The following is a 25,740-nucleotide window of genomic DNA, read 5'->3' on the forward strand; positions in this document are numbered from 1 at the left end:
TGTTCCGGATTTCCAGTTCCAGACAATCACGGCGCTGTAACGGTGCTCCGAATGGAACAAGGCGGCTATCCAGTTACCATGAATGCTTGGGGCCCCGAAATTTCCAAGATGGGGTGCGCTTAAAACGTTAACTATTTCGCTGTTTGTCTTGGAATATACGTGTATTTCCCTGTAGCTTGTGAGTGAATGATCCGAAATGCAATACATGATACTTGCCTCTGAGTGCTATATACCAGTACTTGTTATTTGAAGCAACCGGCCTAATCGCTCAACTCCGAAACTGGGAATTTCGTACTCTCGGGGATTAAAATCATAAATGGATATAACGAATGTTCAATAACGTGATTCCCACGGTAAAGGATAAATCTTCCGCAGTCATACGTAGAACGTAATTTAAGGGTAGAATCATGCGCCGAGTTGGGCGGATTATGGAGAGACTGGTAGGTCCCTCGGATAGATCCAAAACATGACCCACCCGTTCTCGAAAGAGAAGATTGGCAAAACTAGAGCTGGCGGACCTGGAGTCTCCCAGGGGCTCAAGCCCCGGACGTTTGACTGAATAATGTATTGGAGTTTTTGGACTGGTCAATAAGTCGCTTGAAGGTACTGCATATCTATATGAATAGAAAGATATTATAGGTTGATGATTAAAAGTGAACGATCAAAACTCACATATCGACACTTCAAAATCTCCAACCCAGGAAGCTCCGATAGAACTAAGAGTACTATTTCGGGTGAAATAGAGAGCAAGGTTAGTCGTGGCTGTTTCAAAGAACAAGCGGCAGTTTGACTTTGGCTTCACACAACTCCCGGCTGGTGGCGGGTTTGGAGGCTCAGATTTCTGACTCGGAGAAGTCCGGGGATCATAGCCAAGTGATGTTGCGTTCGTTTTGTCATACGAAGACCGATACAAGTGACCAAGAACCACACAGTCCTGGGAGGGTGTTCTGTAGCAAATGACTCCAGGCATAACTGCAATGTGGTCGTGGTGCAAAGATAGTGCTTGTCCGGCGTAAACAGACCGCCCAAAACAATAAATAAGCTCTTTATTCGTTTGCCCTAAGCCGGAGTTCGCCATGACACCACTTGGTTCCGCGGAGATCGAAGATACGCTATTTGTCACCTGCTGATAGTCTTTAGTCAAGTCGTAGATCGAACTAGGAATTAATATATAGCAGATATAGTACGCCCATCCAAGAAGAAACAAAAGAGTGTCAAACGGCATGTGTTGTGGGGGGACCTTCTCCACGTAGTAAACGTTAATGTTTATTTTGTGTGTGTGACGTATTCAGCGGGGTTGCTCTTGAATCAGACAAGCCACTTGGCACAGTGCTTGGGGGCAAACTTTATATATCTAGAAGTGCTTTTCACATAGATACAGCATGTCCCCGATGGTAGCCAGCTGTGGTCAATTGTTGTGGAATATCATGGCTAGGTGGTCGTCGAGAAGGTGGGACAGATTCTATCACAAATCGATCCAGGGTTTGTTGGTCAAAGACAATACTAAAATTTGATTGGACGAGACATTAATCATTAAATGTAAAAACATGAGCAATACATTGAAAAGTTAAATCCCGGCTCCTAATAAAAGGGTATTCCCACGGTATAACATCATACGGTAGAAGAAATCACAATCCTAGAGAATCGGCGATAACCGGGACCACAATCATGAAGATGAAGAAACCGGTCGTAATGGCGAGTGTATATTCTAGTTCTTGTGGATTTGCTCGTCGACGCCCGAGAACAGTGCCATAGGATGTTTTGGCATCTACTCTATGTAAGAAATGAGTATTCTGGACTTGTTTTCATATAGGTGCCACAACATACCACTTCGGACACTCAACAAAAAGAGAAGAACCACACTGGCAAAAAACGCCGTTGCGGCACTCTTCCAGCCGAACCATCCAATAGCCAAGAATAGAAGCTCCGAGAGATCACCCGCCATTCCTTGAGGCGGCTTAAGAATACTATTTTTTTTGCTATGTGGAGAACCTTTAGAACTTACTTGATAGGTTATCAGGTATGGAGTTGAGATGGGTATCAAGTTGTACAATTAGAAGAATGAAAAAGATCCCAAGGGATTGTTCGTCTTGTTATGACGACTTTTAAGCTTGTCTTTAGCTCCACTCTGGATGTTGTCAGAATCCAGACTCGACGTTGCCTGTGACGTACGACCTGCCAAGCCCCAGCGCTTACCGCAATTTGCAAACTTTGCCGAGGCACGGCTAGATTGTGGAAAGAAAACGGAATGCGTATAAAGTGGAATACATGCGCATGCGCAAATAGCAAAAGGGGGAGTCAAAGTGATTTAGTGAGGCTTGATGGAAACGGGGAAATGTTAGAAGGCAAGTACACCATAGCTTGGAAGGTTGCTGCAAGAGCAATCTGAAACATTATTGGAAGACCATAATTACTTGCCAAAAATGGTAATATGCTTGTTTGTAACAATCATGCCGTGTGCCTAAATCTTACCACCAATATTTGAACGAAACTGTAAGAAGTATTACTGGAAATAGAGGATGGGACATCAATGTAGAACGAAACACACTGCGTGTCAGCGTTCATCGAGGCATTCACAGTATTTAACTTAATAAAGTGTATGTGCTTTCGCTTGCTTACTCGTTGATAGGCTCGATTGGTCGCCCTCTTTTAATCTAAACTGTCAAACCAAGTCTTCAGTAGAAAACCGACGACAACCCGGCAACATAGTATGGTCGTTAGACATGTCATACATAGCATACCTTAAGCTTGTGACTACGACCAGTAATCATGCAATATCGCGGCGCCACTTCAGATTGTTCCTGCATTACTGTGATACCATAGATTCTGCTTAATTTAACTCATTTCAAATTCTACGCAAGCCTACGGCAGATGTTCGCCAAAGGCCCGGTCTGGACCATATGTATGGCTTATCCCTGGTAGACAATCATTCTACGGCTCTGGCCAACTTCAGCCTGCATCTTATCACGTAAGCGTATCTTTGTGCTAAATTCTGACCACTATTGCTATTGTTGACTCGCGTTCTCTTTCAGTGATAACAAAACACATACTAAAAAAAGCCAAACGCCGACTGCCGAGGAGAGGACAATGGAGGATGGGCCCCTATTGGAAATTAAACCCTGATCTTTATTTAGACTGATCGACTCCATTCATTGACCCACCTCGTGTTCTCACCGGAGTCCGATTGTAGCGGACAAAGGTGAAACGTTGACTTGATCAGGACTCGGAACGAAACGGGGACCATGCTATAAAATCTTCCACACCCGAAAACCTATTCTTCACCTTCCCCCATCGTCTTTCTCTTTCACTCCTAGCTTCGAGGCCGGTCCCTCATATCTTTCTTCAGCATCTATCCTTTGAGCTAGTCTCCGTCCATCGTTTTTGGCTGTGCCATATCAAGCAATATCAACGAAACTTTCAAACTAGTATATTTTCCACCAATCATGTTCTTCGCCAAGTCTCTTGTTGTCGTTGCTGCTCTTGCTGCCCAAGTCTTGTGCCATTCCGTGGTCCAGCCGGTGATGGGTATCAACGGAAAGGCAGTTCGCTCCGACGTAGGCTCTTACTCCCGATTCAAATCATCTATTTCCTGATAAATTTTCTGTCCTTCTCAGACCCAGCGTCCTTCCAACGCCAAGCCATGCGGCAACACTGCGCTCTCAAAGATCGACTCGTCTCAGGTGGTCACCATGACTGGAACAAGCTTCACCGCCACCTCGATCAATTTTAATGCCAAACAAGACGGGTCTATGCAGTTTACGGCCTCGGTGGATGCCACCGGTACTGGGAAATCATTCAAGGCTGCAACGATTACCAAGAACGGCCCGAACGCGCCCCCCAAAGTCGGTCAAACTGCAGAGATTGATGTTTCGCTTCCTGAGGGTACGACTTGCAACGGCGGTGCCTCCAAGGATCTTTGCCTCGTCTCGTTCAAGAGCTCTAGTGGGTTCGGAAACTGCGTGGTTGTTAAGCAAGGTAAGTTACAGGGTTCTGAAGATGTTGGGTAATTGCTGACTTTTAGTGATAGCCGGTGCTGGTGGTGCTGCCAAGGGCGCGAAAGCGAACCCCAAGACCAAGGCCACTCGATCTGTTAGTTCGAACATCTCCCCTACTCATGCATGTACTGACTTTTTTGTAGCGCCATCCTCGCAACTTTGCCGCTCCCGCCAATGCGAAGCGTGCGATCTCCTGGGTCTGGGCTCCCGAGTTTAATTAATGATTGATTGCGGATAAACATTAGTTGGGCTTGCTCCTGATGCTGTTTAGAATTGTACTTTGCTGGGTTGTATGTCGTTATTACTAGAGAACAATTGATGGGTTTAATTCGGGTCATATATATTCAAAATCTGGCTACACAAGTCTCATACGGGATTTCACAATTGAAAGCGCTTCTTCGAATTATCACAATGTTCCCCGAACACAGGATCTTCAATCAGGTGTCTATCACCAAATCAGTACTAGTTGAAGCCAATTTGGAAGGGGATTAAAAAGGCTGATGGAACTCAAACCTGGCGTGTATGTCTCACGATATGTGCAGTTCTCACCGGGTAGCGGCCACCCGTGCTGTTGCAAAGTCAACATTCCGATAGTGGGCTATCCGGATGTGGAATTTAATCTAATCGAGCAACAAGTCGCACCAATAGTTTATTAGTGTCTTCCAAGTTGTGGATAGGCAAAACGATGGTTCCTTTCCCTGCACGAGTGAGGGCTTTGTTCGTTTCGTTCAGCGTCTTCCATCTAGCTTCTTCTGCAACATGGTGCGCGACCTAGTTTCTTTATTAATTCTGCACAAAAGACTCCACAAAGTTTTACTCACAACCTGCTCCCATCTATGATAGTTTGGGTCACCGATACAACAAAGGCAAAGGAACGAGCGCCCAAGTCCATTCTGTTAGGTGCGCGGCGCGCTAGCGTCGTCACGTGACCGTGTGGTCCTCGATGGATCTCTTACCCCTATCCCAGCCAGGGGGTTCCTATATATTTCCACGCATCGGCGATCCTGTTCCTGCACGCTCGTCTCCCACCATCCGCGCTCTGCGCCCGTTACTGAGATGTATCGTGCAGGTGTTAGACACCTGACACATTCATTTCCAGCTAAGATGCGTTGGGACGTCCAAGACCCCGCAGAATCGCTTTCGCCACCTTGGCCGAATCTAGGTCGTAAAACGAGACACCTTTTAAAGCGCCAAGGTTATTAGGATAGTGGTAATGCGTATAAAGCCCAATGCTAACGTTGAGCAGACAATCAGCACGTAGCAAGATTTTAGCATTTGTGGAAAGGGTGTCTCCTGTGGTTACTGGGCCTTCATTATTGGTACAAGACACCCACTCAAATTCCCAAGTTCGCATTTCGGCCGAATTTAAGCCCTCTGGGAGCAGCTCGAGGACAGCCGCTTCTTCCCTTGTGCGCTATTCGAAGTAGAATTCCTTAATCAGGCTCTACTTTTCTTCAAATTTACGCTCAAATTCGTCCATTGGGAGATCGTTGGCCAAAAGCTCGATAACATGTGGGCAGGTAGTCATCACTTTACTAGAACGCGGTGCCCAAGGTATGCTTAAAGTAGTACTGAATTTTTTGATTCCCTAACCATATAGGAATTAGACTGCACTTGTGCTATGCTCGTTTTTCTTACCTGTGAATAGAGCATCATTTCCGAAGTCCCTATCGACTCGGAGCCCGAAGTGGGGTTTACTGGATCTCGCCAACGAGTTTTCCACCTCTCCGTGTTTTTGTCGGTCCACCCGCCCAACCAGTTCCCGATAATTATTCCACGTTCAATCTCCCGGTGATAGACCTCTTCTTCAATGCGCTTTTCGTAAACCTGTTCGAGTGCATCAAGCAGATGTGGGAGTATATCCCTCCACTCTATGATTGCAATAAGTGTTGCTATTTAAGGTTATTGACCAGGAAGCGACCAACCATTATCATCAAGGAGCTTGGTTTTGAAAACTAAAGTCTTCCATTCCTGGGTAGGTTCTTTACACTCGGAAATATCGACCGCGTCCCAGCTCAACTTGATCAGGCGGGTCTGGATTCTGTATATGTTCAGTAAAAGGCATCCAAATCAATACGCAAGGGTGCTCACTGGAAAGCGCGTGCATTCTTTTCTTTTTCTTCTCGATTTTTGACCCACTTGTGGAGTGGGTCAACTCGCTATCGAATTATGCAATCAGTCAGAAAGTCTTGTTAGATAATGGTCGACTTGCCTTGTGCCAGGTTTGCATGAAATCATAGCTTTCACATATCCAGTTCTTAAAGGTAGTTCCGTCCCCTTTTTCAAGTTCATCCACAATCTCTCTAATACGCTCATATTCTTTAACTTGACACCACACTATCCTGGTCTTCCCACGAGGAAGTACAAGGTCTATACGTCGGGTCAGGTTGGTGAACTCGAATGAGACAAACTGCAAAAGTAAGCTTACATGGCGAACACAACAGTAGGTTCGCCACATCACTCGTATGGTCTACTTTCAAAGCACTGTAGACAGAGAATGAGACCGTATGTATCTCTCGGATCACATGGACAAACTCACATTGCTTTGTCACAGCCACTGTACAAGGTTATAATGCTGAAAATCAGTGCGTGTGTTTAAGTGAGAATTGAGCTGAAATCAAGATCAATGCATACTGATTTTAGGTATCATTTCTTCCATAGTCTGATTCATGCTGAGGGAGACATACTAACATTGTAATTGTCAGGCCATATCCTACTGAAAAAAGGAAACTTTTACTGATGTACTGATTTTCAGAATCTTATCACACTACAGTGAGCGGTAACACAACCGTACAAAGAGGATCGGATCAACTTGGCGGACCGCGGCTTTGCCACATTCCTATTACAAAAGACGCCTTGGAAAACGTCTCAAACCTAGTTTAATACCCCCACACACCGCGCATATCTCGAAGAACATCAAGGCAGCATACTCGGATTCGGACACCGAGTTGTCGGGACATGAGGGTAGACCAACGTTGTCGAGTGCAGCACGCTAAAGCTTGGCCGCCCCTCGATTCATAAATATCCTCCCCAAAAGTTTGTTGGCGCGTGATAGATGGAATAGATCCAGAGGGTCAAGCTGCTTTGAGATCTGATCAAAAGGGAGTAAACCCCGTCGTGTACAATTGATGTGCTGTTGCTCACTGACCTCGAGAAACAGCTCTATCGGAAGATTAGCAAAGTTGAGCACACTCTTGTGCTCTTTCGACTCTTTATCAGTCTTGGTTTGGTCCCTCTTTGCTTTTCTTTTTTTTTTTTTTCCAGGTAGCGCCTTGGGTGTCGATTTGGATTTCGCCTTGCTAGTGGCGCCACTTTTGGTTACTTTCTTAGGCTTAGTCTCCTTTAGCGCAGCCTCGCGGTACGAGCTCTGCAATGAGTATATGCACTATCCCTCATCGACAATTCAATTTCATTTCATTTCAGAGCAATCAAACATAGAGCACGATTCAGTCAAGACAGGAAGAGGATGAATACAATCATAGGTCGGAACACCTTTTTAGGCATTCAAATTCAGTGTTAACAAACAGGATTCAGGAAGGGGTAAGGGGTCATGTAAAAATAGAGTCATACACATTGGGCTGCTCGAGAACTATCATCCGTACTTCAAAATGTCAGAGTTGACACCTTCAATTAATGGAATTCTTATTCTTGATAGTGACGTCCGCGAGGATCTTGTTTACCCTTTGATGAACTTCCGGCTTCACTTCGTTTCTGTACGCAAGCTTCACATGCGGCCCAAAGATGACAGCATGAGATGATCCTCCGAAGTGGAACATTCCAAGCTCGGTCCCCGGACTAACTGAATCTCCGGGTTTGACTCGAATATCGCAAGTCGACACCTCTACCATTCCAACTGCAATGAAGCAAACAAGGCCTATTGGACCTGGGGCCTGGATAGTGATTATAGCACGCGCCGCGGCTATTGTGAGCCAAGGTTGGCTACGAATCAGCGCGCCCTGCATATAGCCGTCCTCGCCGTCATCTGGCAACGCAGCATAATAAGTACCGGGGACGAGTATTGCGTCAACCACTTTGCCGCCGATGGGGCTATGCCAGCGATGATAGTCATTCGGGCCGAGGAATGCCTGGTATACTGTCCCGCCGACGAATTGCTTGGCAATATCTTCTCTGCCATTGAGCATGTCGTACAAGGAATAAGCCATGCCCTTGAGCCAGAACTTGTCGTGGGTCTGAACGTTGTATCTAACACGGTCGACCGTAGACTCGCAAGCATTGTAGACGACCGTGCCTGCGGGTGCCTGCTCAATGGGGCGGGCAGAAGATTGAACCTGCCTGGTGAAGAATGCATCCCAAGACGCGTACCCTTTGTTGACGGCTTTTGGATCGGGCTCCACGTAAGTTGCATCGAAGTTACCGCGCTCATCTGCTTGGAGTATGCTAAGTCCCAGTGGGCTGAACCAGCCGCCAGCTTCATTGGTGAGCGTCTTGGCGGAATCAGCCGTCGTGAGGTATTCACCCCAGCTATTCAAGAGCTTTTTTATTGCTGAGTTGAACTCGCCCATGTTAAACAGCGTATAGCCCGCAGATGTGTTGATAAGAAGATCCAACACAATGTAGATCGGGACGCCAACGGGCTCGTGGGTCTCTGTCCCATCAGACTCGATTGCTTGCACACACCGCGGAGGCCCGGAGACAATTATGTCAAGCACCTGTAACAGAATCTCGAAACTAGTGATCTATTCGTATAGTGAGCAATCGCTTCAGTTTAGTAAGTAGAAACATACCAAGTTTTCTGAAGAGGCTTGGACGAAGCTCTTATTGAACAAGCCGACCATGGTGGCATTGGCCTCGATATCCTTCTTGAATTCCGCTACGGAGGCAACGTGCTGGGCGTTCTGCTCATGGCGTTTGGTAGCTTCCTCCAAGAGATCGTTTATGAACTTGTTGTAAACTGCACGACTGGACGGTAGCCATCCGTTGTACGGGCGTGAACCAAAAGGCATTGCCTTTAAAGCAGTAACGTTAGTTGTCAAAAGAACACTAGTACTGAGCAACGATGAGGATCTTACAAAAGTGTAAAGTCGGTGAAGCTGTGAAGGGGGCTTGAATACTGACCTTGTTGGTTCTGCTGAGCTTTTATGGAGGAGGTATCAAGACTCTGCAGGCGACTGCTCTCCTTTCTAGTACTGCTGGTCAAATTCTTATCGATCGTGAATTTGGGGTCGTCTACCCAAAGCATTCTGGGGCACTTATTGCTTCAATCCAGATTTCGTATTGATCAAGCACAATTGGTCCCGGTATTATTTCGATTGTGGCATCAATGCCCTTGCAGCTATTGGAATGATCGGTCAAAAAAACTCGAGATCAAAGGTGGTTCTACATTGAGTCCAACTTCGACTGTTCGGTTGAGCTTCGAGTACGCTTCAATACTCCAGGAGCGGAAAAGTGGCGTGAGAGCTCAAACTCTATGGGATCTGATGACGTAGATTTCATCTACTACATTAGCATTGTACGATCAACAGAACTGGATCAAAGATCGAAATTACATGCTATAAGCACAAGCCCATTAGCCAACATGCCAGCTTTAATCTACCGGAACACCAGCTCAATTGTTTATGAAACCCAATAAAATGATTTATTCCGACAGGGATAAGAGCATATGCACGACAGCGCCCGGAATACCTGTTTGCTCTGTTTTACGAGGGTTCGCTCCAATGTTATTCATGAATCAAAAATGACTGTGCCTACAAATTTCAGTGTCTCCGGAACAACCGATTCTAGCGAAGAATCTAGACAGTCACAATATCAGAATGTGGAGCGCATGTCACCCCAAATCTTGTACTAGTTTCCACATTCGACTGGAATGTCCAGGTTGGTCATGATAGGTCTGTTTGCTTGGCTATTTCATATATACTCAATATAGTAATAACCAGAATGCCATCCCTTTGAACTCGATACTACACCCGCTACTCCGTACTTCACAATCAGATAGTCTCAGCCACAGACTTCCAACGTCATAACGGTCCGCCTCGAGTATCCTCGAGGCAAACCATTTTCAAGATAGAGGAAGAAAACCTGATAATGCGCTACTCGCTTCCTTCAACCCGGTAGTCTATATCTAAATCTGGGGTAAGATCGTCCGTCTGTCCTTGATTGGTGATCTCCATATAAAGTAATCTGTCGGATAATACAAGTCTGGCGTCATCCGAAACTAAATGGGAGCCTCAGCTGACTCCCCTGCATGTGCTGACGCTTAACGGAGCTATTTGCCAGCTGACGTCTGACCCAAGCAATGACCCGGCTGGGCGGACAGACGTGTATAGCGGTAAGCTATGGGCTAGGCCAGAAGTCAGTTGTGACAGGCTGAGGGATTTCATTTTAACTTACTAAACCTAGCTTAACTCAGTACCGAAAGCTATCAATGTGGCATGGAATAAAATTCAATTTATGAAATACTGATTTTCACTGAGTAGGCACTACTCATTTAACTATCACCCCATAAGTATCTACGTCATTCCGTCCGCCAAGGTCTACCGCGACTAAACGGCTAAGGAGCTATATCGCTTTATTGAGATATGCTCGGTCGATTGACCACTGTGCAAGTCTAACATACTGAAAAAAGTATGCGTATTTCAGCAGGGATCGGGCTGAAATACAGATGAATATTAATGTAAACGGAATTTAGGCGTCAAACCTCGCTCAGCCTGATTCATGGTAAGGAAGATATGCTAAAACTATTGCTTTCGGACCATATCATACACAAAAAAGGCATTTTTTTGACCAACATTCTAATTTTCAGTATCTGGTTACACCACGGTGATATGGTGTAGAAGCTATTAAATAGGGGTAGAGAACAAAGGCCCATTGAATATCCAGTATGGTTGGAAACGTACCACATGATTAGAGAATTTGTGAAAGGGTCCTTTTCCTATGTCAGTTTGGTGATGCCCCGCTCTAATCAAGTTTACTGTGTAGTATTAGATAAATAGAGCTAACATACGAAGATAACTATTTCGCAAGCTCTCTATTAAATTGATGCTCACGGGAACCTTAGAGCTTCTCTACCTGTCATTAGCCCACTTCGCCGTGACTCTAGATGTAGCTGCAGTTTTTCAAAGCGCTACCGGCGTCAGAACTGAAAATTGAATAGAACTTGTGAAATAATATGTAACATTGTTTGGGAAACAACTCCATGTGCAGTGCCTGGCCATGTACGAAACATGCATATAGTATGTACTCTACTTGGTGCTCGCTTATCGAGGTTTTTCTCTCGGCCACATGCACTCCTGTTGTAATATTGGAGAAATTCAAGTCTTAGCATATTCACCGAATTGGCTCTGCTTGAATGACTTGAGAGAGCGCGAAGTTGAAGGTTAGACATCTACCCGATACAAATCTCACGTCTCGCTAAATAAGACTGCTGTAGACAGCTCTTCACATGGGATCACCAGGTAGCATTAGCGCAATACGGCAAGCACACCGTTCCTTACTCGGAGTAATGACTAAGTTTCAGCTAATAACAGAACCCACAGCCCCAGCCCCAGCTCCAGTCACCCCCTTAGAACCCTAGTATCTGATAACGGTACAGTATATCCCAGTCATATGGACAACGGGTTGCCGCTAGTTGAGGCACCAAATTGGGAGCGGCTAGTAGAGCTCTTTCTTCTCTATTCGGCTCCTTGACCCCAGAACTCGGTGCTGAGTAAGGGGTTGCTATTGCATGCCCTGTGCTTTACATTCACTAGGCCAAAAAAGACGAATGGACAAGAAGAGGTGATTGAGCGATACTGTGGACACTGAATCACAACACAGCAAATCAAGATCTTTGGCGTGGGAAAGATAAGTATCACGCAGCTCTGATGCGCATGCTGGGCACCAGAACTGCGCCAGAGCATTTACAGGGTTATCCGGCCTTTGTACGTAAAAGGGATGGAGCTGACCCTAGAGAGGGATTTTTGTTGTATTTATGACCGTGATCGGCACAACGCCCCCAGACAGTCCTAGAGATCCGATTATCATAATAAGGAATAAGGATTGAGGTGTAGATACTATTTTGATCTCAACTATATGCCTTCCTACTTATACACTTCTGTATACTACACAAGTTTCAATCACCGGAGACTTGTGAGATTATTCAAGTATCATAGGATGGCATATAGCTAGTTGCTAGCGCATATACACGACAATGCGCGGGTATCAATCAGTCTAGTTAGTCGACAGAATCCTAACTTAACCTATGATTTGGTCGCTATGGGCGATGTCTGGGTTCTGTAAGCGGTACAAGAGGGGAAGCCCGAGGCCACCCAAGACTGCGACCGTCCAGATCGAAGGATTGGGGTGGCAGAGAGCCGCGCAAGGATGAGTATGTTATGAATAGACGTGTAATAATATGAGTAATAAACAAACAAATAAAACGTGAAGAAACAACGTGAGATATGTGGCAGAACATAAAGGGATGGTGAGTGGGTGCTGAAAAACGCGAGTACAGTCTGAGTCCTCACGCTCAGTACACCATTCCGAGATTGCAGTATGGAATGATGCTGGCCAACTCACGTGATTGCGACCTCCGCCCTCGGTCAAATATCGCATGTAAGCGGACAGATTTACATCTCAGTCTCTGAGAGAACACACCGAGATCTTGTCTGCACAGGCATGTTGAGGCGCGAGGGGGGAGGTTGAATAGTGCCGGTCGGGACGAGATCAACCAAGGAGAGCTTCCGGCGATCCAACTTTATTTCAAACCTAGAGAGCAACACGTCCACATGAGCAAACAGAGTCCGCCTCTTGTGATCGAAATTAGAGTGTGTTCCTGGATGGCAATTATCTTTTTCGGGGATAATACAAGAAACAGAATTTCGGCGCGTTTCAAACACTCGAGCGCCGCCTCTGGCGACAAAGACCTTGCTTGGCCATCGGAAGATTGATATATTTGTGTTGACATCTTATGGTTGTTTTTAGCATCTTCGCCCGCTGTAGCGTATAGTGTCATCAACTAGAGTGTACACAAACTAATCACGACATTTGAAACCTCGTATACATTCTGAGTAATATGTATGTACTAGAATCTGTCACCCGGCTGGTCTCCGTAGGCAAAAAAAATATTCTCGAAAATGTAAGTTGCACTTAGAATTAACGCAGAGCTTGTTACAAACTGTGTTTGGATAGATTGGATTATTATCCTTGTCATGGGTCTCTGTAGCATAGTCAGGGTGCGTTGATTAGTAAATAACAAGATCGAGTGCGTCTGAAAAACCATTTGTTGTTTTCGGCACTCAGTTACCCTGGCCTACGCATTTTCAGACATGCAATGAGCTCATCATTCACTAGGTACCAGGTCAGAAGCAACTGTATGCGGTCATGAGCTTAAGATAAGTGGTGGCAGGAGGCCATGTAATGCTATATACGCTGGTATTCGTAAGCTCCCTTTCTTATGTTCTTGTATCGGGGTATGCTACTTCTCAACTGTTCCTTCTATGTAGGTGATCTAACCATCCTTTGTCGAACACTTGCCAGACCCGTGGGTATCGCTGCTGGACTTTGCACCGGGTCCTCGAAAAAATAAACAAGAAAAAAAAAGTATACATTTCCGGAATTTTTAGCGTGACACGGGGCGTGATTATGACCTAGGAGAGACCTTACTGACCCAGGCAATACAACTCTTCGTCATCTATTTTTATTACATTTCATGTGCGACTCCAAGACAGAAAAGCAAAACAGCGCATACAGTCGTTTGTTTATTCAGTCACTACTCTATTCAAAGCTTCGTTTCGGCAAGATCACCAAGGACATCCCACCCTTCCAACGATCCACCAATCGCAGGGAACACTTCGACCGAACCCACTCGATACACATCGACCCAACTATCGTCCTTGAACCGAGCACGAAACACGCTAACTTGATCCCCGTTCCTAACCACGCCTTGCGCCCACTCGCCCACTCTCACCACCATCCCTACGTCCTTTTTCTCCGAGACCCAGACTTCGGGCGAACTTCCGACATCCAAACTCCTCCATACTTCGATGTAGGCTTTCCCGTCCATCGTGCCGGACTCTTTGGTATCCCCGTTCGGAAGAGTTTCTTCTTGGCCTTCGTCTGTTTCTCCGGCTGGATCGGCTGTTCGAGAATCAACGACGCGGGACCAGCGACCTCCTTTCCCATCTGACGTTCGACTGGCTATTCCTGCGAATCCCCAAGAGAGATTCGAATCGGAGGGGACATTGGAGGGATCGTTGATGGGCGTTTCGGAGAGTTGGGAAGTAGCGGTTGAAGAGTCGGTACGAGCAAGTTTAATACGGATGTCCACGTATTGACCGGTCGGAGCAGTTAAAACTAGTACGCTCTCTTCATCTGGTACAGGCGCCGGCTCGGGCAACCAAGCAAGAGACACCCGAATGCTCGCCGTTGCCTTTTGCGCATTTGGACCAGGTCGAGCAGACTCGGTCGTAGCAGCTGTTTTCTCCGCTACATCCTCGGCGTTCTTCTCGGCTGCGTTCAAGTTGAGCGCCTTGTCCATCAATACAGCAAGGTCGTCTTCGGTCTTGTCTGGTCCCGGTTGAGTCGAAGTCGATGGACCGGCAACTATGTTCTCTGTTTCTGCCCATAGTTTTTCCAGTTCGTCCCTCCAGCCGAGAAGATCGCAAAGCTCGCGGACGGCATCGTCGCAAGGTGCCAAATGAATCTAGTTATACATTTATCCTTTAGGGCCGCGGACAATGAGTTTGATCAAGACTCACCACGTCATCTGCCCTGTTAAATTGTCCCGCCGTCTCCATATTCAATAGCGCCCTTGGGCACCGGTCGCTCACCATCTGAGGAAGACGGGCAAACGGATGCACAGTTAGACTGGTACCAATCACCAGCGCCAGATCGGCAAACGGTAAAAGGCTCAGTGATTCGTGGAACCGTTCTGGAAGCTAGCACCAAGTCAAGGTATGCCAAATTCCCAAAATAATAGTAGCGCTTACCGATTCCCCAAAGAACACAATGTCAGGTTTAACCAACCCCCCACAATTAGGCTTTTTACACCTTGGTACATTGACTCCCCCAGGAACATCCGGATTCTTGGCCATGACAAGTTCTCGCATTTCGTCTGCTGGGAACTCGGCTCCGCAGCTAATACAGTGGTTCTCCGCAAACGAGCCGTGGGCTTCTACCAGTTGGGAAGCTGGGACTCCGGCGAGACGTTCGAGTGTATCAATGTTCTACAAAAGGGACTTGGAATCGAGGCTTGTGGGTCACGGACGAATAATCGTACCTGGGTGAAACACATCTGTAGCATTCCCTTGTCAGATAGTAGTTTGATGAACGAGTGGGTTACAGTAGGACGGAATTTGCCCGGATACAACTCGTGGGCCAATGTATAAACTAGGCGCAAAGAAGGTTAGTACATGATCTAGTGGTGGAGGAATGGAACTCACATGGGAGAGGGTTTTGTTCGAAGAAATGAATATCAAAGACAGCCTCGGGATAGGGTAAATTTAGACGAGCGAGGTTAGCCTAGAATAACTAGATAAATTAGCTCTTATCCATGCTAATTCGAGGTATCAACATACATATAGACCTGTGTACCAATGTGGCGTCAGACTCTGTTTGTTCACCGGGAGTTGGATAGCCACGAACCAGTTTTGGGGGATCTAAAGTCAGGAATCCCAGCCGAGGTGCTTATACCTATTCATACTAGTCAGAAATGCTATCCTCGTGTTAAAACAATGTACTTGCCTGCACCAACCATCAATACTACCTTCTTCTTTCCTGACCCATAGCCCGTCCCAGATTTGAGATAGTTTGCAATGCCCGCCAAGTCACGCGTCTCCAGCACCTTTGGATCCTCTCGGGGTACTGTCCCGTCGCTTCCGTGGGGATCCGCGATATACTGCCACAAGAGACGCTGAGCCTCTTCAAGTTCTTCCGCTGTCATCGTATGTCGCGTATCATCCTCATCTTCGTCGCCATCTATGGACCCATCTCTTGGCTGCTGTTGCTGCCGCCTTAGTATTTCTGCCAGTCGGGCCAGAAGATTTGAATCCGACATGTTGTGGTATGACGATGTGGTGGTCACTTCGGATGAGATATCATGGCGCTTAGTCTACTCCAAGACCTGAACCCTGGGATCTTCATTTGGTTTAATTTGACCCGCTTTTGGAAGGTCATCTGTGGGGCTGTGCGGCCTTAGGTAGAAGAATGGCCAGCAACTTTTGAATATTATCGCATCTGTTCACCCAGTCAAATTAGACTTTGACCTGCATAGAAGAACGTGTGGATGTTCCCAAAGGTTAAAAGTGATGGTCACGGGATTGAGATGGCTTCTTGGAGCCTTCAAAACTACTCCTATCCCCTGTCTTGAACACCTAGCATCCATCCCACCCCTGCACATCACGTGCCACAAGCTCATCATGAACTACTCAGCTAAGCTCAGAACCATCCCCAAGTCATCTGAAGTTGCTAAACGTCTCCCTGCATCATGGGACACGCATACACCCACCCTTAACAGCAACAGGAATAACAAGACCAAGAGCTTACAGTCCCCCATCCACTTCATTGCATCTCACAGTCACCCACACATTGAATTTGTCTTGCCCACATTAACCACCCATCCAACCCATCCATTCCATTCCCTGATCAAATCAAAATCAAAGACACCACTGACGGCCTCAAGCGCGACAAATACCGTGACAGAGTCCTATCCGAAATTAGCGTACTTGAAGAATGTCATGCCAGCGTTCTTGGCTACTCAGATGGGCACGCGGCAGTGTCCAATGGCATTCAGAAAGTTGGCGTCGGCTACGTTATACGTGCTGGAAAAGGACTCTGTCATTGTCGTTGGTGGGAATTGGACCGCGAGCCAACATTTATGATGCAGAAATGCTGGGAATATTATTAGCGTTCATGAAAGCTAAACAAATAGCCGAAAGCCAAGGTTATTGCAAAATACGTATATATTGCGACAACCAGTCCGCCGTTAAATCAATCGCCGACCTCTCACGACATCCGTGCCAATTTGCATCTAGAGCATTCGTCACCGCCACCAAGGCATTCGTGGCGGAACACCCAGAACAATCCATTCACATCACCTGGACGCCCGGGCACAACGGAGTCGAAGGCAACGAAACAGCGGACCGCTTGGCTAACGAAGGAGCTAGAGTGGCCCCGACCCCCATATTCAATCGCACCATCACATGGGCAAAAGAACAGGCAACCCGCAAAACCATACGTACATGGAAGAAAGCATGGTACGAGCACTCAGAATCACGCATTAACTCGAAATATTACATACCCCGCCCACCCGCACTCAAACTGCACCCCATATTCAACTCAAGCAAGCTGGGCAGGGACATTGAGTGCCGCCTCGTACAATACCTCACCGGACACGGCCATTACGGCAAGTACCATGCACAATTCCACCACAATGTAGATCCCAGATGCGCCTGCGGGGAGTCGGATGAGACAATTTTTCATTTAACCACCTCCTGTCCCGCTACGGCGGGACACAGGGGGATACTCAGTGAGTTTTCCACCAACATTAGTGATCCCACACTGTTTGGTTCCCTTGCAGGTCTTGAAGCAGTCGCAAAGTTCATAGCCAAGACGGGCATAGGCCGAAGACGAGGAGGCCCGCAGGCAGCCGCTCATTCCATGTAATTTACTTACGCCCTTAAGGCCGCCCTTTCATTCCCGCCCTTACGGCCTCTACCCCGAGTTAGGCCTTAAGCCACATGTACGTCGCCAAGCGACCTTTCTTTTCTTCTGACCGTGCTACGTTCTTGCTTGTCGCGTCTTTTTTTTGTTCCCTTCTCTCTGTCTCTCTCTTTGCCTGGTGTTGTAGCTTCCACGGTTCGGTTCCGGTTTTGTGAGCGGTTTGCCTAGTTCGCATGTAGCTCCCGTATTGTTTATATATGGACATGTATTAAAAAAAAAAAAAGTGATGGTCACGGGACCTCAGGCCAGTTAAATCCGTTCTTTGACTTTGTTTCCATAGGCATTAAACCCAAGCCATCAGCTCATAAATCACCACCTTTCTGATGATATATACTTCTGCAGAAAACCTCTGGTTCTCCGGCTGGGTTCCTTGGGATTAAGTACAAAAAACGTAATCCTTGTCTAGTGGTCGGTCTTGGACTCTTATTAACGAGGAGCACATTGTGTTCCCATAACGCCACGACGAGTCTCGGAATTGACTGCTGAATTCGCAGCTGCACCCATTATTGTGAATTCTCTATCTCGTTTTTACAGATCTGTTTATCCAATGCCTAATTATCAGCAGGAACGTGGATTTACGTCGCAACAAGCAAAGAACGCTTCTTCCCCCTCTTGACACCGGCTAGTCCAATCGGGCCGGCTGGGTCCGTAACGTGTAGATGCCGAGCACCGCACCGCACCAACCTCAACAGCTTCACACCTTGTCATGCGCACCTGCGTCTTTGATATTACAAAACCTTATGGGCACTCATTTTTGCCAGCTGGCTCTTCCCCGGATGGGCATTACGTTCGCCATAGGACAAAAGAAGTAGGGTCCACGGGGAATCCTCGCGAACCTATTCGTCATGTTAGATTAGGTATTAACTTGACTCGAACGAGGTGAGAGTCGAATATATCGATAAATGGGTGAGCTTTCGTTTTTACTTCAGGTTGCATCAATTAGCAACCCTTTTGTTGATGGCATCGCCAAGTCCCGAGACAGACCAGACTGATTAACTTCGTCTAGGAAACCAGCTCGTCCCTGACAATCCTTTCGGCACTGCATGTTTAATTCTCCGGCCGAGTAATCGCGGGCTAATGTAGGCTTCTGGGTTCCTTAACTGAGATCATTGCGTAGTAACGCCCTTGCTGTCTAACAGCGCGCTTGTTCCGGATCTCCATAAGGCGCACATGCGACTGGTATTCCTACCAACGGTAGATTAGTCGTGTTTTGCACTCTGGTTCGCAAATATTCACTTACAGCATCATAGTCCACGCACTGGAATATGTTTGCCAAGTAAACAAGCAGGCTTCATTTCCTACTTCCTATGAGACAGAAGAATTTGATGGCGCGCCGGCATGGTGATACGGTGTCCAAGGAGAGAGGGAACGGTATAAAGTCTGATTTTTTCTCATTGCAAAACTGGATAACCATTCTCACCCAAGTCTCTCTCTTTTGTTCTTACTTGCAATGTTGCGTCGCACATTGTTATCAGCCTCACTCCTTCTTACCAGTTTCATCGCGCCTGCGTTTGCCGGGTTCGGTGTCAAGGAATCTGGGAACTCATTTGTAGTCGATACCGATGGCGGACTGGTCTTTACAGGTTCGTAGTTATTCTTCCTTTTCTGTTTATTTGCTTACGCTTGTATTATTAGTTGATAAGCGAAATGGTGACATTACTTCTATGCTTTACAATGGCATTCAGGCCCAAGACCAGACTAAGCGCAGTCACATTGTGAGTTTGGCGAATAATGTATAGCAAAACCTATGCTCATTAAGCGTACCCGCATGGTAGAGTTCCGGTCTGGGCAATGCACCATGCTCGTGGACCAAGATCGGGAACTACATCAAGATTACTTGCACGACCAGCACATTGACCCAGTACGTCTCAGCTTCCATACCCAACAAATATTTGGTTGAACGAGTGTACCCAGATACTACGTCGCCCAATACAAGAATCCTGGCATTCACATGGCCACCTAGTGAGTCTTTTTCGTGTCGCCTGCTTCCAAGAATCAAACAAGCTGATAATATTCCTTCAGCATTACCGCCGAACCATCGGTCGGAGAACTTCGCTTTATCGCTCGTCTTAATGCCAACACTATTCCTAATGGCCATGGTGCCTCTAAAGTCGCTGGATCTTCGAGCACCGTAGAGGGAAGCGATGTTTTCGTCGTCAGTGGTCAGACTCGCTCCAAGTGTGAGTATAGCGTTTGTTCGCTCTTGAAACGGGGGTTGAAATTGTTATGCGCAGTCTACTCCTCGAAGCAATTTATTGATGACCAAGTCCATGGGGTGAGTTGTTTCATAAGTCAGAAAACATGTATGTTCTGATTTTGTATTGCGCTAGGCTACTGGATCTGGAATTGGCGCATACATGATTATTCCCGGTACTGGCTACGAGTCTGCTTCAGGTGGACCTTTCTTCCGCGAGTAAGTAATGTTGAATATGATTGTGCAACGGTCAACCGACATCATTTTAACGTTTCCCAGTATCAATAATCAGAACGGTAAGCCACCAGCATCAACCCTATGCCTACGTAATCTAACACAAGTTTCTTGTCCAGGTGGCCAACAAGAGGTTTATATACATGAATTCGGGACACACGCAGACGGAGGACTACCGTATGGGCTTGCACGGGCCATACCTCTCCAATTTACCACCGGAAGCGTTCCTTCCGCGGACATTAGTGAGTCATCCCGACGCGCGTTGCTGAATTTCAGCGAAATAACACTATCGTACTCGCAGACCTGGCATTCTGGGATGGACTTGGGATCAAAGGTTACGTGCCTCGCTCCGGGCGTGGGTTCGTCAAGGGCAAGGCGAGTGGTGTGCCTTCCAACTATGCGGGGTTAGTTGTGGTTGGATGGTCCAACTCGGCTGCTCAATACTGGTATGACTCGTTCGACAGTTATTTTCCATGATGATTTCTCACCATTTTGTAGGGCGCGAGCAGAGGCAAGCACCGGAAACTACTTTTCCCCTGCTATGAAGCCTGGAACCTACACCATGACAAGTAAGCGACTCTCGCCAATCATTTGAGCAAAGCGACTAATTCTGGACGATGAAAGTGTACAAGAGCGAGCTTGCGGTTGCTAAATCTACTGTGACCATCTCTGCGGGCCAAACTTCGACAGCCAATATTCAGTCTACCGAAGCGAATCCAAGCACAATTTGGCAGATTGGAGAATTTGATGGTACTCCCCGAGGCTTCTTGAACGCCGAGTAAGTATTACCTTATTTCTTGTTTGCGATTTAGTGAAATAAAGCTCCGTATTCAAGCATGATCGAGACTATGCAGTACGTGTTGACGAATTTTGGTAAACTGAAAGAGCTTTACACTAATTATCCTGACTACAACTCTTAGCCCATCGGACAAACGGTATGTAATTTATGTGCATATATGCGCGTTTATCGAACTCAATGAAATAATAGCATGCACGAATGGCTCCGAACTATACTGTTGGCCAGCAAGGTATTGGATACTTCCCAATGGCCATTTTCAAGGCGATCGGCCCTGCCACCGTCGGTGGGCCATGAATAGCTCCCAGACTGGGGCGCGTACACTCGAGATTGGGGTCACCCTGGCATTCGCAGGTCAGCCCTATTGCTCAAATCAAGTTACAAAGTCCTGGCGGTACTAAAATACTTTTTATTTCGCAGGTGGTCGTCCTCAAGTTACGATCAACGGTTGGACCGGACCGGCTCCTCCTGCTCCTAGTCAACCCAACAGCCGTGGCGTCACTCGCGGTAAGTTTATCTAAATTTTGCACAGAGGAAATAAATCTAAGGCGGCCCTTCAAGGAACATGGCGTGGAAACGTGCGTAATTTGCTAATACCTTTGATTCCATACTGAATACACTCCACCCATCAGAACACGCTTTACACCGTAAAGATTCGTAAGTCGACATAGTTACAACTGTGAATTTGTTCTGATAAACGCATTTGCCATAGCCGCGGGAGTCCTCAAGTCCAACGAGGTCAACGTCATGACAATCAACGTTATATCCGGCTCTTCAGGTGATACTTACTTGTAGGTCATGTTCTGAATTTTTATATTTTGCGTGCTCACCAACCTCTTAGATCTCCCAATGTTGTGATCGACGCAGTCCGTCTTTATTAAAAGATTTACTACACTTTTTTTGGTATGATACTGTAGTAGGGCACGGCTTAATCAAATTTTATTTCCGTAAATCGCACGTAGTGTTCAGGCCAGGCACTAGGGTGTTCTGCGACTTCTATCTATGCAAGTGCACGCGAGGTTTCGAAAGGATATGGGGGGGGGTGACGCTTATGGCCAATACAGAACCAGGTGGCCTTCACTTTCATAATGAGTTAGTGGAATGTGCATCATGCTAGCCGTGGACAAGTGAGCTCAAGACTACCATTTTCAATCTAGTGCCAGAAATGATTTTTTCGCGTTTGTTTCCTCTGAGTGCCCTAATTCGATTGATCGCTCAAATTAAATCAAATAAAAGTGAAATCTTACCCTGGCTGAGATGAGAGTCCTGCTTTGCTGGCATTGACTTGGGTGGTGTAATCCATGACACTTACGGTATCATTTTGCTATTGTGAATGTGTGGATGGGGAAGCATATATACAAACGGCCAAAGTAGTGCATGAGTTATCGCATTCCAAGACAATCCAGTAACTCTAACCCAAATAGCTAGCACATGAATGCTCTGTGGCTTCTATCCTCCAAGCGAGTGACGAGAATATCTAACTTCAAGAAATGAATGTCTGCAGAAATCATCCCCATTTGTCTATCAGGTGACTGGAAATCGCTCATCGGCAATCATGAAACCTGTTGCTATGCTTGAGAATTAAGCAATTAGCCTTATCCGGAAGTGAGAATACTCACTGGAAGATCCTCGGATACGCTCTGTGTTTTCAGCGCTGTAATCGGGAACAAATGTTTGATTTGTCCACATGGTATTCCGTTCTTAACGAACGGCAGAAGTGTCACGTTTCGTTCGCTAATGCTTCTCCATGCTGATATATCCATAATTCCATGGGCATAAACGTGCGCCAAGAATTGTTTGCTCTTTTCAAAGACAAGACAACTCGGCACGCGTGTCGCAGAATGAGGTATAAATGTATTCAACTGAAGATTGGATCCCGCCGGAGTATCACCTGGAGTTTCCGCAATGTTTAGACGAACTCTGTTATCTGCGTCGCTCCTTCTTGCCAGTTTCATTGCGCCTGCATTTGCCGGGTTCGGTGTCAAGGAGTCGGGCAACTCATTTGTAGTTGATACCGATGGTGGGCTGGTATTCACAGGTCGGCGATTTAGTTTTTATAATTACTAATATCTCACAATTACACCCATATGTACATGTAGTCAACAAACAAAGTGGAGATATTACCTCCATGCTCTACAATGGCATTCAGGCGCAAGATCAAACTAAGTTTAGTCATATTGTGAGTCATGGAGTCAAGTTGAGCGATAACATGGCTCACCACAAATACTGCCTATCAGGGATCGGGCCTTGGGAATGCACCATGTTCATGGACCAAGATTGGCAATTACATCAAGATTACTTGCACCACCAGTACTCTGACCCAGTAAGTCGTAATCGTATCGTTTGACGCATATTGATTAAATACGCCATATAGATACTATGTTGCTCAGTATAAAAACCCAGCCATCCACATGGCTACCTAGTAAGTTTATAGTAGTGCCAGTGCTACTAGTACCAGATAGAGTACTAATATCCATCAGTATCACCGCCGAGCCTTCGGTTGGAGAGCTCCGATTCATTGCTCGTCTCAACAGAGCAAGTATCCCTAATGGATATGGAGCGGCGAATATTGCTGGAAGTTCGGGTGCTATTGAAGGAAGTGATGTTTTCACAGTGAGCGGTCAAACCCGCTCCAAATGTAAGTCGCATTGTTTACATTTTATGGTAAATCAGGGCTGAAACACATCCAAGTCTATTCTTCGAAACAGTTCATCGATGATCAAGTACATGGGGTGCGTTGCTTACCAAGTATTGTATGCGTTGCCTTGGCTGACCCTCTTGGTTAGGTCACTGGACCAGGGATCGGCGCCTACATGATTATTCCAGGCACCGGCTATGAATCTTCCTCGGGTGGTCCATTCTTCCGAGAGTGAGTGCATTCTATTCAACACTTTTGTTGGTTAGTCCGCTAAATTATCAGCATATTAATAGCATCAATAACCAAGGTGGTGAGTACTATGGCTTCGCGCATACAGAGCTAGGCCACCCATACTGATTCACCCTCCCCAGGAAGCATCCAAGAACTGTACTATTACATGAACTCCGGGCACACACAAACCGAAGCATACCGTATGGGCTTGCACGGTCCGTACCTACTTCAGTTTACCACTGGAAGTACTCCTTCAGCAAATATCAGTGAGTCACTTTATATATTGTAACATTTTCAGACTATAGATATCCCGTACTTGCAGATTTGGCATTCTGGGACGGCCTCGGAATCAAAGGCTACGTGCCTGTATCTGGTCGCGGATATGCCAAGGGCAAGGCTAGTGGTGTACCTTCTAACTTTGCTAGCTTGGTGGTTGTGGCTTGGAGTAACTCTGCTGCCCAGTATTGGTAAGCTCGTTCACATGTAAATATAGTGAAACCAGCGCCATTCTAACATGATTATAGGGCCCGTGCGGATGCAGCACTGGCAACTATTACTCGCCAGCAATGAAACCAGGAACATATACCATGACAAGTAAGCTTTGAGTAAAACGCTTTGGGGAAGATGCCTAACTAGACCTCATGGTGAAAGTGTACAAGAGCGAGCTTGTTGTGGCTACTACCATGGTTAACATCGGGGCCGGTCAAACAATAACGGCCAACATAAAGTCCACAGAGGCAACCCCGGCTGTGATATGGCAACTTGGGGAATTTGATGGAACGCCTCGTGGTTTCTTAAACGCAGAGTTGGTGTATTCAGACTACATGCGCATATATCAAACATCTAACATGTCAATTTCCAGCATGATTGAGACCATGCAGTAAGTCTAGATTTTCTTTGTAAAGCTGAAAGTCGTACTCGGAATTGACTATCCTGAAGCCCTTCAGACAAACGGTACGCAAAACAATGTATTTACACGCGTTTGGTGAAGCTAATGGGTTAACCAGTATGCACGAATGGCCTCGTACTATTACCATCGGCCAACAAGGCGAGGGCTACTTCCCAATGGCTATCTTCAAGGCTATCGCTCCCGCTGTCATCCGCTTTTCAGTAGACAGCTCGCAAACCGGAGCTCGCACCCTCCAAATCGGTATCACTCTGGCATTCGCTGGTATGTACCTTTACATTATATGGAATAAACGTATCGAAACTCAATCTGAATGATACACTAGGTGGTCGTCCCCAAGTCACAATCAATAATTGGACCGGACCCACGTACAGCCCGCCTGACCAGCCTAATAGCCGTGGTGTGACTCGGGGTAAGCTTCTTTCATTAGTGTTTATTCGCCTGCTTGACATTATTCAATTTCAGGTACTTGGCGTGGAAATGTAAGTAGAAGAAGCCAGGTCCATCCAAGCACACTAACATCGCCCTCTAGAATATCATGTACACTATCAACATCCGTATGTTATACCAGTTTGTACCCGGATGCTTGCTAATAACGTTTCATTTAGCTGCGGGAGTACTTGTGTCCACCGGCAGGAATGTTCTGACAATCACCGTAATCTCCGGTTCTTCCGGAGACGCGTACTTGTACGTAACTCGGCGTTGATCATGTACTCTTCTCTAACCACCTTTTCAGATCGCCCAACATTGTCGTCGATGCCATCCGCCTCTATTAAAGGTAGCATTACGTCACATTTTCTGTCATTAGGATGTATTAGCACCTGTTCAATTCAATTCCCATACACGCGTCTCAGCGGCAAGGGTCCTAGAGATCACATGATCGCGTGACCACAATAGACTCTGTAAATGTATTAACGCAACCATGATCATCGACTACGAGCAAGATCTCTTACTCACCTATGCACCTCAAAATACCTTAATTCCCTAACAAGCATTACTTTTGCGCCAAGATTATTCGCTTCGCCACAGGTTGGGCGGGTGCCGAAAATTAGGACCCTCAAACACGTGTCTGAGTTGTCGTTTCCGAGG

General features: G+C 46.5%; 8 protein-coding genes across 8 annotated transcripts; 4 read left to right on the plus strand and 4 right to left on the minus strand.

Annotated features, from left to right (window-relative positions):
- Positions 1-1,628: 1,628 nt before the first annotated feature.
- On the minus strand, positions 1,629-1,945 carry RhiXN_08685 (uncharacterized protein; the record flags this gene model as incomplete). The annotated part of the gene is made up of 2 exons (XM_043328501.1): positions 1,629-1,768; positions 1,828-1,945. 2 exons carry the CDS (start codon positions 1,943-1,945, stop codon positions 1,629-1,631), a joined length of 258 nt encoding a protein of 85 aa, XP_043183886.1.
- Positions 1,946-3,443: 1,498 nt separating this feature from the next.
- On the plus strand, positions 3,444-4,216 carry RhiXN_08686 (uncharacterized protein; the record flags this gene model as incomplete). Its single annotated transcript, XM_043328502.1, has 4 exons — positions 3,444-3,554; positions 3,615-3,975; positions 4,028-4,089; positions 4,139-4,216. 4 exons carry the CDS (start codon positions 3,444-3,446, stop codon positions 4,214-4,216), a joined length of 612 nt encoding a protein of 203 aa, XP_043183887.1.
- Positions 4,217-5,439: 1,223 nt separating this feature from the next.
- Positions 5,440-6,955, minus strand: RhiXN_08687 (dynein heavy chain 9, axonemal; the record flags this gene model as incomplete). Its single annotated transcript, XM_043328503.1, has 5 exons — positions 5,440-5,583; positions 5,634-5,866; positions 5,921-6,036; positions 6,087-6,154; positions 6,926-6,955. 5 exons carry the CDS (start codon positions 6,953-6,955, stop codon positions 5,440-5,442), a joined length of 591 nt encoding a protein of 196 aa, XP_043183888.1.
- A 666-nt stretch (positions 6,956-7,621) lies between these two features.
- RhiXN_08688 (phosphatidylserine decarboxylase family protein) lies at positions 7,622-8,959 on the minus strand (the record flags this gene model as incomplete). Its single annotated transcript, XM_043328504.1, has 2 exons — positions 7,622-8,692; positions 8,741-8,959. 2 exons carry the CDS (start codon positions 8,957-8,959, stop codon positions 7,622-7,624), a joined length of 1,290 nt encoding a protein of 429 aa, XP_043183889.1.
- Positions 8,960-13,710: 4,751 nt separating this feature from the next.
- Positions 13,711-15,987, minus strand: RhiXN_08689 (NAD-dependent histone deacetylase SIR2; the record flags this gene model as incomplete). The annotated part of the gene is made up of 8 exons (XM_043328505.1): positions 13,711-14,634; positions 14,690-14,869; positions 14,921-15,157; positions 15,211-15,320; positions 15,374-15,452; positions 15,509-15,516; positions 15,576-15,623; positions 15,681-15,987. 8 exons carry the CDS (start codon positions 15,985-15,987, stop codon positions 13,711-13,713), a joined length of 1,893 nt encoding a protein of 630 aa, XP_043183890.1.
- Positions 15,988-16,348: 361 nt separating this feature from the next.
- RhiXN_08690 (RNase H domain-containing protein) lies at positions 16,349-17,594 on the plus strand (the record flags this gene model as incomplete). The annotated part of the gene is made up of 2 exons (XM_043328506.1): positions 16,349-16,778; positions 16,837-17,594. 2 exons carry the CDS (start codon positions 16,349-16,351, stop codon positions 17,592-17,594), a joined length of 1,188 nt encoding a protein of 395 aa, XP_043183891.1.
- A 1,507-nt stretch (positions 17,595-19,101) lies between these two features.
- On the plus strand, positions 19,102-21,756 carry RhiXN_08691 (rhamnogalacturonate lyase; the record flags this gene model as incomplete). Its single annotated transcript, XM_043328507.1, has 20 exons — positions 19,102-19,234; positions 19,287-19,366; positions 19,427-19,512; positions 19,566-19,613; positions 19,674-19,831; positions 19,886-19,926; positions 19,982-20,064; positions 20,125-20,141; positions 20,199-20,321; positions 20,381-20,525; positions 20,578-20,648; positions 20,704-20,857; positions 20,915-20,952; positions 21,000-21,014; positions 21,068-21,229; positions 21,296-21,382; positions 21,437-21,453; positions 21,508-21,532; positions 21,588-21,666; positions 21,717-21,756. 20 exons carry the CDS (start codon positions 19,102-19,104, stop codon positions 21,754-21,756), a joined length of 1,602 nt encoding a protein of 533 aa, XP_043183892.1.
- A 1,024-nt stretch (positions 21,757-22,780) lies between these two features.
- On the plus strand, positions 22,781-25,427 carry RhiXN_08692 (rhamnogalacturonate lyase; the record flags this gene model as incomplete). Its single annotated transcript, XM_043328508.1, has 20 exons — positions 22,781-22,913; positions 22,975-23,054; positions 23,113-23,198; positions 23,250-23,297; positions 23,356-23,513; positions 23,567-23,607; positions 23,662-23,744; positions 23,807-23,823; positions 23,885-24,010; positions 24,067-24,211; positions 24,286-24,338; positions 24,396-24,549; positions 24,607-24,624; positions 24,684-24,698; positions 24,752-24,915; positions 24,977-25,063; positions 25,117-25,133; positions 25,184-25,208; positions 25,260-25,338; positions 25,388-25,427. The coding sequence occupies 20 exons, from the start codon at positions 22,781-22,783 to the stop codon at positions 25,425-25,427; spliced, it is 1,569 nt and encodes a 522-aa protein (XP_043183893.1).
- Between the last annotated feature and the right edge of the window lie 313 nt (positions 25,428-25,740).

The sequence above is a fragment of the Rhizoctonia solani genome, chromosome 10 (assembly GCF_016906535.1).
Source record: "Rhizoctonia solani chromosome 10, complete sequence".
Taxonomy (NCBI): Eukaryota; Fungi; Basidiomycota; class Agaricomycetes; order Cantharellales; family Ceratobasidiaceae; genus Rhizoctonia; species Rhizoctonia solani.